The following is a 10,516-nucleotide window of genomic DNA, read 5'->3' as shown; positions in this document are numbered from 1 at the left end:
TTCTGAAGTAAGTTCCCCAGGACAGCAACTCCTTGGGGCTCTGGAGCACCTGGATCATGTCTGTTCTGTGGCTGGTGCTTCTAGCAGGAGTATCCACATTCTTCCTGGGGGTCTTTGTATGGGCCATCATACAACACTTTCTCACTGTTGAAATTCCATCTACCCTGAAGCATCCAGCCAAATTAAGGTTTTTGCATTGCATGCTCCTGTACCTGATAACTCTGGTGAGTCTTTCCTTGAGCCCCATGATGGATTGGAGTTCATTATACTTTATAATTTGACTGTCACTTCCCTGTCTTCTTTTTCTAGATTTTCATAAGATTGAGTTGGAGAAGTCTTTTATATCCTACTTCTCACCTTCTACATCTATTTCCCTTCTCATTTTTTATTTTCTATGCATTTTCTTCTCTCTTCTATACTTCCTCTCCAACTTTTTCTTTTATATCCCAATTTCTGTTTTTTTTTTCCCACCAAGATAGTATCTCAAAATGTAGTCTAGCCTGGCTTTGGTCTTATACTTGACACCTCCTATTCCATCTCCTGTGGGTTGAAATTACAAAGTACATTACTAGACTTGTCTATGACACTCTTTTCTGAAGACCAAGAAAATAGCTTCAGGTCCAGTTGCTGTACATTAAAGCCTGATAGATCTAAAAGCACTTTCATCCATGGCCTCCTCAATCCCCATTTTTACTTTTCCAGATGATTTCCTTCCATCCATGTGACACCTTGAGTACAGAAATTAATTTACTCTGTTTTTTCCTGAGCACAGATAAGGCTATGTTTGATGAAATACATGTTATGGATTAACCCAGTTCTTTAGCTGTGTTGTACTGGACAGTGGTGCCCTGAGACTGCTTTCTGGGATGGAAATTGGGGAAGGTATCAGCGTATGTTCATAGGTACAGCAGATGTGGGAAACATAGTTTGACTTCATATATTGAGTAAGTAATTGGGATGAGACCTGATGTCCCAAATCAGAGTAGAAATTAGGTAACAACCAGAAATTTTCAGTGATTACCTCAGAGGACCTGAGGGGAAGGTGTCAAGGTGATGATTATTCCGGCAGTCTATTTGGTCAGCATTGCTGCTGTGTCCTCACTGGCTCATGAGCCTCTTTGTTAATTTCTTTGTGCCTCAGGATTCTTATCTGAAGTGAAGTAATGATATATGAATCACTAGGTTGGTGAAAGCATTAGGTGACAGTTGATAAGACTTTTTAAGCTTTTAATAAGTTGTAGAAATATATTCCTATCCTGTGAAAAATTTCCACTGTGAACAATGGACCAACATTAGAGAAAGAAGCAAGGTTTAGGGTTGCTGGTCAATTTAAGCTCCTGGCAATACATATGAGGGCCTTGGGCCTCCCAAGGTACAAAAACACATGGATCTTTCCAATCTTATAGTTTCATTTAAACAATAGCCCTTAAGCTAAGCTTGCTACATGTGGTCCCACTTGATGTTGATTTGAGTCTAGGGTTTGCTTTGCAGAGTGTTTTCTGTATGGGAGACCCTGCCTGAACTTTGTAGCCCAGAGGCACCAGGAACCCTGCATATGAGGGTGGTGAACACAAGGATATCCATGTGGTTAATAATCACATGCCCCAAAACAGAGAAAGGAGAATTGCAGAAGAGAAAGAATAGCCTGTAAATATTCTATTTTCCCAAGATGAGCAGCTACGACTTTATGACATCAACAACAACAACCACGGGATATTTATTTATTTTTTGAAAGTTTCATATACAACCTTGTTTTGTTCAAAATTTTAAAATAATCATATATTATTTATTCTATAAGTGGAGTACAAGAGTTTAATGGCATGCATGTAGTTACTCTCATAAGAGACCACTTGCTCAGTGGAAGGGAGACATCTGAGTAATTCTACATTTGCAATAGCATCTTAAATACTCTGTAAATGAGTCCGTGTAGTAAGGTGTGGCTTCCAAAGAAGAAGCATCCATCACTGTGAGGAGGAAGTTCTTTTTTTCAAGAATGTGTTCTCAAAGCTTGAACATTCAAGTTTTTTTGGAGCCTTCTGCAGCTTGTTAGGCCTAGGACCTCAATTCTGTACTTGAGCTTAGAGCCTCCTCCTGCAACAGTTGGCTATTGCCTCTGGAAATCCTTCAAATCTCACAGATTTCAGAAATACAATGTTTTGATTTATTCTTTTACTTATTAAGTCTCATGGGTTTCTTGCTCCCTCTTGCATGGCGTGTTGCCATACAGAAGAGACAGCTTTACAACATTCCATCTTTCTCTCGCTCTCTTTGTTTTCTTACATCCTCCTTAAGTTCTTCATCAAAATTCCCTGAGCCTCACAGTGGGCAATAATTGTGGTCCTTCAAGACTAATTATTGAGCCACTGTCCTATATCAACTGCATCTTATTCTCAGGAGTTTCATTGGTGGTTGTTGGTCTGCTGCAAACATCCATCGCAAAAGGAAGTTCTTGCTGTGGGGCCAGCCCTGGCAGATCTTCTTTCTTGTTCAGCTCTCCTTGAGGCAGCAGAAGAAAGAGAGCATTGGTGGGGGTAAGACTTGGTGTTATGAGATATGGGGGTAAGACTTGGTCTTATGAGATATTTACAATTGGTATACAATGATAAAAATATTTACTTATCTATGTCTAAGTCCCTTTGCTACTGTAGCTGACCTGCCTGAATCCCTTTGAGGCCAACACTGCAGTCTCTGGCATTTAGCACTTCATCATAAAACATCAGGGTATTAAGTAAAGGATTAATTGCTAAAGCCTTACTTTTTGTCTGGACGCCTCTCACTTGTTAGGAGAAGATAATCACACTTGCAGAAGGAAAAAGCAAATATTTACAAACACATAAATTCATATACAGATTCATGCATGCATATTTATACATTTCTATTCAAACAAGTTGTGTCCAGCTTGCATACATTCTCATAATTACATACTTGCACGTGAACACACACACACACACACACACACACACACACACACACACACACACACACACACACACACACGCATTTGGAGTAAAAGACCAAGCACCAATGCCAAAAGAAACTCACTCATTCTAGATGAAAATTGAGCTTCAATCTTTATCACATAGTGAAAGAAAAAGCTTCTACCTTTTTATTGCTAAATGAATTAAACCCATGTCTGTAAAACTAAGCCTGCCTTATTATTAAGAAAATACCCTTTCTGACTCATGGTAAGGAGAAGGCTGCCTGATCCTTGTGCTTTCTCTGCAGCTTCTTGTTTTTTCCTCTTCCCCACTGTATTCTGCATACTGCTCTTTTATTTTTTGGTGTTACTTTATAGTTTCTAAGTTATTCCACTCTACAGTCTCCTTCTAATCTTGCTCTCTCCTCCTGCTCTGATGTCACAATAATGCTATTACTCTTAGTGCCTTTTCTTCCAATGCCATGCCTTTACTTTTAAGTTCTTCTTGAGTTTGGTTCTGTCTAAAAAGTTTTCCTGTGTTCTGACTAAAATGTTATTCTCAGTTCTGTTCTGAAACAGTTCTGTTCAGATCTATCTAAAAAGTGTTCTATCTAAAAATTTCTCCTCGCCTCAGTTCTATCTCTTCGCTGTGTCCTCTGAACTTATATATACTTTCAGAGCATGTGATCAATCACATGGTAAGAACTTCATCTCAAGTGTACACATAAATTCAAATTATAAATTGAAACAGAAGTTTACAACAGAGAATCATTCCATAAATATCTATTAGGAGTAATTATCTGGCTAAACATTCATCACCTGTCACAGCTCCACAGGTTAATGGAGAGTTAAAAAACATAATTAAGTTATTAGTGAAGTTCTGTATAGACAAACCCAGTCAATATTTTATCTTTTCCCCTAGCGCCTATAATAAGTTGTAGTTCCCATTTTATGACTTTTGGTTAATGATTTTACAACCTGTTGGAATGTGCTTTGCATAGTAGAATGCTTCCTTACTATCTCAGAAGCAATTAACTGGTGACACTTGGAGACTGGCAGAGTTCTCATTGCAGTTTTGATTATCAGAGAGAATGTAATAGTATTTCCACTATAAAAGAGCTTAATAAATACTGATATAATTTTAGGAATTCTTATAGGATCATCATTATTAAGAAGTCATCTATTTGTCTATATAGCACCACTAAAAGACAGTGCATCTTTGTTGTTCTGCTGAGAGCTGCTCAAAAGGATGGGATAATACCTAATACAGGAAAAGCATATTAATAGCAGGAATCTTTCCTAAAATGATTTTCTCCTGGGCCTTGACTATCAGAGCTCCACTGTAGATTTTAAATCCAAGGCAAAGTTATCTCAGGAAAATCACCTGCTAGTTATTAGCTTGTCCTCTAATGGCTCCTGACAAGTTCTGAAGTTGACAGAGAAACTGTTCAGAGGGAAGTTTGATAAGCACACCGTATCTATCTAATCAATCAGAATCAGGGCCATCCCCTCTGAGAACTTTGGTTTCCACAGCCAGTGGTATACAATATCAAACAAACTGCTGTGTAGCAGGGCTTACACGATCTTGATTGTCCCATGATATTTATGTCACTATTTCACAAACAGACACACTTTGCCTGGCATTTAATACTGTAGAATGCAGGGACCATACCTGAGTAGGGTTTTGGTGATAGCTCTCCTTTCAATCCCATATATAGCACCTTCTGACTTTATGGAAGATAGCCAGTAAGCAGGGAATTTCCAGCTTTTCCCAGTTTTATTTCTCCATGTATTGCACCCAGAGCACATGGTGTCTTTAGCAATAGTCTTCTTGTCTAGGCCTGGCATGAATCTGATGCCACTGGCAAGAGCCTTTATATTTTTGGAGGCCTCATATACTTCCTTTGCTAACAGTTTGTAGGGAGGCAACCCATCTCTGGAACCTGGGGTTTTAAATTTAACAAATTTATTGTCTGAATAGTATATTAAAAGATGTATCCAGGCCCAGTTGGATTGTATAGTAGGTGGAAAGATTGTAAAGTAGGATTGAACCTTCACTCACCACATATTTCCACATCATTTTGTCAAATAACTACTCTTGTCATCATCAATTCTCTATATGTGTTCCTACTTACCACTTATTTATATGAGATGCTTGCTGGTGGCTTTCATAGTTTGTGGTTTTTTTTTAAACATGCAAATGTTTTCAAGAAGCCTGCACTGGTGTCCTTGTAGGCATGTATGCATGTATGCATGTCTCACCCAAATGCATAGGATTTATACATTGTACTTACCAGTTCCCTATGTACATGCCTCATCTACTTCTCCACTGGGCTAAAAGTGCCACAGCTGTTTAGCCTGTCCTATTATTGTCAAAACCTTCAGAAAAAAAGTTCTTAGCCTTATTAAAAGTCTCTTGTGCCTGTCTGTCTTAGTTGTATATGGCCCCTCTCTTTACCTCTCTCTGTTGTAAAACAGGCAGGTATTTTGGACAATGTGGCATTTCAGAACCTGCCAGTATACTAGGAGTCCAAGAATACCTGAATTGTTTAACAATATTCGAATGCTGGGTGCTTTAGGGGGACACTAACACAGTAAAAAAAAAAATCACAAGACAGAAAATACCGCTGATCTTACTCCTCAGGAGCCTATAATGAAGTTGCTTATCCCAGTCACCCCATAAAGGACTTAATTGCCACATGAGCATACCATATCACCACACTAGACTTGCATGTTTCTTAACACTGACACTGGCAATGGAACTTGAGTACAAGTTTTTATGGCGACCAGCAATTCAACCACAGCAACATCAATGCTCAATCAGGATCTTTAGGGAAGAAAAATTTGAATACTCTCTCCTCTCTGAAAAGAATTCAGTCATTTATGTCCTCATGATCTCTTTGCACATATATGAAGCAGATGACAAATGGTGAACATACCCGAGTAAGTTAAGTAGTTTCAGCATCTACACACCCACCTCATACTCTCCTATGCTTCATTTTTTTTCTTTGCTTCCCACAGGGAAACATACTAGAGAAACTGAGAATTTGTTCCATACCCAGGTTTTTACAATTTGTCCAAGATCTAATCCTGATAAGGAAGAACTCTAATGTGGCGGTGACTGACATGCATTTTGGGACAGTTCCTGTGAGGCTGTTCAAGCCCAAAGAAGCGTCTTCCAAATACAGGCGAGGTATTATATTCTACCATGGAGGAGGTGCAATATTTGGAAGCCTAGGTAAGGAGCTTTGTGTGTGGTAAGAAGGAAGTGGCAAAGGTAGGACCTGCACAAATCCTCATGAGGACTTGTCAGGAAGAAGTTAATACAGTAGACACTGGAGTTTCCTGCAGAGAGTTGGAGCCCAGATCTTGGGTGGGGCTCAGCTCAGTCAGTGGTTCTTAGCTTATATAGTAATGTCATCTATGATGTCTAAGTCTAGAGTGAAGCTGTCCTGCCACTGGACTCATTTCTTCTTTTCCTTCCCTCTCATAGCCCTGGGCATTTCTGTCTTTTTTGTCTCTATATAAAATTTATGTACTTTCCTTAGTTAGGCTTGCAAAAGGTGAGGGGAAATCCATTGATTTTATCACCTTCAGTTCTGAGCCCCAAATGTAATATGCTTGCTTTGCTTGTCCTATTTTGTTTTAGTGTTCTCTTCATACCAGAAGGGTCCTTACAAATATGCTTCAGAGCTTGTCATTACTACATTGCACCTTCTCCCACACATCTGCATGTCTTTTCTAATCTGGCCACCTATGTCTCCTCTATGAACTTCAGAAATAAGATGTCATATCTGGATCTACATAAATAGCTGCTGTCCCTGGAATAGTGGTTGAATGAACTTGGTTCTTGTCACAACTGCTTAATAGTGGGTCTTCTCTTGCAGATACTTACCATGGCCTGGGCAGCTTCCTGGCCCATGAGACAGACTCATTGGTGCTGTTGGTGGGGTGAGTGACCTGAAACATAGTGATATATATATGCCAGAGTATTTTTTGGAATGGGTTCAGTGACTTTAGACAACAGAAAGTTGTCCCAACTTTGGTGATAGTAGGGTGTATGTACAACTTCTCTGTAGGTCTAGGGGTTCAGAAATCCTTATTTACAGTTCCTGACATGGAGTGTCTAACATTCTTGGCCCTTTAAAGCTACAGTTTCTATTTCTCCTGCTTTTGTTTCTCCTGTTGTGGCTACTGCTGTCTTTATCCCCCTTCCTGTCTCTCTGCTGTTGTATTCTACTGCTGCTGTCAGCACTGCTTTTATGTTACCCCTTACTGCTATCTTTGAGGATTTCCATCTGTTCCTGTCATGGACACTGGAAGTCACCTTGGTTCTGTACAGTTGGTCTCAAGGCTTCTGGTTCTTCCATGGCCCAGTCATCATCTTTGCCTGTCAGTGGTCCTTGTAGCTCAACCACTCTCATGGCTCAGCTTACTGTGCTTCTGCAGCCTCTGTTGACACTACCATCGACACTTCCTTCTGGTAACATGTTTAGTCTTTTCTGCAAAGGCAGGAAGGAAACAACCAATAGAGAGACTGTTTATTGGGGCTAATATTACAAACCTAGGGGGCAGCCAACATAGGAATATGCCTCCACCTGGCTCCTCAAATGAACACAATAGCTTGTTTCTCTTATCAGAAGGAGGGTGTCCTCCAGTGTCAGCAGACATGTGCTTATGAGAGGCATTATACTGTCCTTTCTGGACCAAGCTGGAGTCCCTCTGTTAGGTAGGTCATCAGGACATTTTCTTTTACTCTAGCCTCATATTGCAAGGACAGCTTATTTCAAACTGTTGGAAACACTTTTGGGTAGGACTGAAACTTCAAGTGCTAGAGGTATTTTAAGTGGCTAGTGGTATTTTAGTCCTCAATTATTATGTGGCTTCATCAATGTTTCTATGCTGCTTAAAATGACCAGTGTTGATATAAACCTAGGTGGCTTCTAGACTAACAACCATTTTCTTAAATCAGCCCCACAGAGGAGTTTAAGAGCTCCCAATTATAAAGTCTTTTCTCCCAACACTTTTGCTTAATCACAGGAAAGTAGACATTAGGGGGAAAAGCTTTATTAATAAGACTAGAATTAATGTAAAGTGTGTTTAGTGATGGTTTTAAGAACTCACTCTGTGCCCAGTATATCGGAGAGAGGTAAGTGTGTGGAGAGTTGGGAACAGAAGAGTTCCAGTAGCCTTTTCTGGGTCCTTGTGGGTTGTTCAGTTTTCTAAGACATCTTTGAACTTGATGGATTCTGTACTGGTTGTTCAATTTTTGGAAAACATTGTAGGTGAGAATGGAGAATCCTGTCTTCCCTGATTCTCAAGGTTCCTCACATTCATGTAGGAAAAGTGAAGGTTGTCTTGTTTACTTGATAGGATCACTCTGAGGATTGAATCAGGTTTGGTGCCCTTTAAGAGTAGAGGATAACGATTGAAATCGCCTCCTGTGATCCAGTTGTAAAGAGGCATGTTGTGGTTGCTCTTTCCTCCTTAGGTACCGAAAGCTTCCTGACTACCATCACCCTGTCCCTTTCAAGGATTGCCTGAATGCTACTATCTACTTCCTGAAGAACCTGGAAATTTTGGGGGTAGATCCCTCCCGGGTGGTACTCTGTGGAGACAGTCTTGGAGGTTGGGCTGTGGCCACGGTCACCCAGGTCTTAACAAGCATGCCAAATCTACCTCGAATCCAGACTCAAGTCTTGATTTACCCAATTCTGCACTTCATCAATTTTCAGTTACCATCATATCAGCAAAACAAAAATGTGCCATTTCTTACCAGAGACATGTTGCTTATGTGTGTTTGTAAATACCTGGCCATTGATCTCTCTTGGACAGATGCCATGTCTACAGGTGCAGTTATACCTCTGGACAAGTGGAAGAAGTACAGGAAATGGCTCAGTTATGATAACATCCCCAGAAGGTTCTGGAGACAAGACACACAACCTGAGGTTCTTGGACCTTTCAATGAGGCTGCTTATCTAGAAACCAAACATGTTTGGAATGCAGAAATTTCACCTCTCCTAGCAGATGACAAGATCATTGCTCAGCTTCCTAAGACATTCCTGGTGAGCTGTGAACATGATGTTCTCCGAGATGATGCCTTGCTCTACAAGAGGCGCTTGGAAGACCAGGGGATCCCTGTGAGCTGGTACCATGCGGAGGATGGCTTTCATGCATGCATCAATTTGTTTGATAAGCAGCCTTTCTCTTTCCCCTGCTCCATGAAAGTTACAAATGCTGTTGCCCGTTACATAAAAGACATGTGCTAGTAAATGTTGGGTTTCAGTGGAGTGAGTCAAGGAATACCTATGCATGTACTCAGTCCTTTGCTCAGGTATGTATTTTAGCAAGAGGACTGAAGACATCCATGACGCATGTTGGAATTAGATGTGGAAGCAGAGAACTCTGCTCAATAAGTCAAATTTGTGTTCTCTCTTATACCACAAATACAGTGTGTTCCATCTAGTCATTCTCTATACTACTTTTAATATGTAAAATTTATATTGGACTTGAGCACCGGGGTGCCTTGCCAGCGGAGTCTCCCGACACCCGCAAGGGCCCACACAGGATTCCCCACGGGATCCTAAGACCTCTGGTGAGTGGAACACAGCGTCTGCCCCAATCCAATCACTCAGAACCTGAGACTGCATTAACTAGGGAAGCAGACGACCCGGGCCTGACCTGGGGCACAAGTCCCTTCTGGTCCACTTGAGCACTGGGGTGCCTTGCAAGCAGAGTCTCCCTACCCCCTGAGGGCCCACACAGGATCCTAAGACCTCTGGTGAGTGGAACACAGCGTCTGCCCCAATCCAATCACTCAGAACCTGAAACTGCATTAACTAGGGAAGCAGACGACCTGGGCCTGACCTGGGGCACAAGTCCCTTCCGGTCCACTCGAGCACCGGGGTGTCTTGCCAGCAGAGTCTCCCTACACCCGGAGGGCCCACACAGGATCCTAAGACCTCTGGTGACTAGAACATAACTTCTGCCAGGAGGCAGGTTCAAACACCAGATATCTGGGCACCTTCCCTGCAAGAAGAGAGCTTGCCTGCAGAGAATACTCTGACCACTGAAACTAAGGAGAGAGCTAGCCTCCCAGGTCTGTTTATAGAGGCTAACAGAGTCACCTGAGGAACAAGCTCTAACCAGAGACAACTATAACAGCTAGCTTCAGAGATTACCAGATGGCGAAAGGCAAACATAAAAATCCTACTAACAGAAATCAATACCACTCACCATCATCAGAACGAAGCACTCCCACCCCACCTAGTCCTGGGCACCCCAAGACAACCGAAAATCTAGACCCAGATTTAAAAACATTTCTCATGATGATGGTAGAGGACATCAAGAAGGACTTTCATAACTCACTTAAAGAAATACAGGAGAGCACTGCTAAAGAGTTACAGGTCCTTAAAGAAAAACAGGAAAACACAACCAAACAGTTAGAAGTCCTTAAAGAAAAACAGGAAAACACATCCAAACAGGTGATGGAAATGAACAAAACCATACTAGAACTAAAAAGGGAAGTAGACACAATAAAGAAAACCCAAAGCGAGGCAAAGCTGGAGATAGAAACCCTAGGAAAGAGATCTGGAACCA

At 41.2% G+C, this 10,516-nt stretch overlaps 1 protein-coding gene across 1 annotated transcript; it reads left to right on the top strand.

Annotated features, from left to right (window-relative positions):
* On the top strand, nucleotides 1-9,380 carry Aadacl4fm5 (AADACL4 family member 5). Its single transcript, NM_001126316.1, has 4 exons — nucleotides 1-224; nucleotides 5,939-6,110; nucleotides 6,805-6,868; nucleotides 8,409-9,380. Exons 1-4 carry the CDS (start codon nucleotides 57-59, stop codon nucleotides 9,184-9,186), a joined length of 1,182 nt encoding a protein of 393 aa, NP_001119788.1. The 5' UTR covers nucleotides 1-56; the 3' UTR covers nucleotides 9,187-9,380.
* Nucleotides 9,381-10,516: the final 1,136 nt, after the last annotated feature.

Source organism: Mus musculus, chromosome 4 (genome assembly GCF_000001635.26).
Source record: "Mus musculus strain C57BL/6J chromosome 4, GRCm38.p6 C57BL/6J".
Lineage (NCBI taxonomy): Eukaryota > Metazoa > Chordata > Mammalia > Rodentia > Muridae > Mus > Mus musculus.
Note: the sequence above shows the minus strand (reverse complement) of the source record. Positions and strands in the feature narration are given on the sequence as shown.

Coding starts and splice junctions, on each gene's coding strand:
- Aadacl4fm5 (NM_001126316.1), top strand. CDS start 57: ATGTCTGTTCTGTGGCTGGTGCTTCTAGCAGGAGTATCCACATTCTTC. Junction 225..5,938: donor TCCTGTACCTGATAACTCTG/GTGAGTCTTTCC, acceptor TGCTTCCCACAG/GGAAACATACTAGAGAAACT. Junction 6,111..6,804: donor GTCTTCCAAATACAGGCGAG/GTATTATATTCT, acceptor CTTCTCTTGCAG/ATACTTACCATGGCCTGGGC.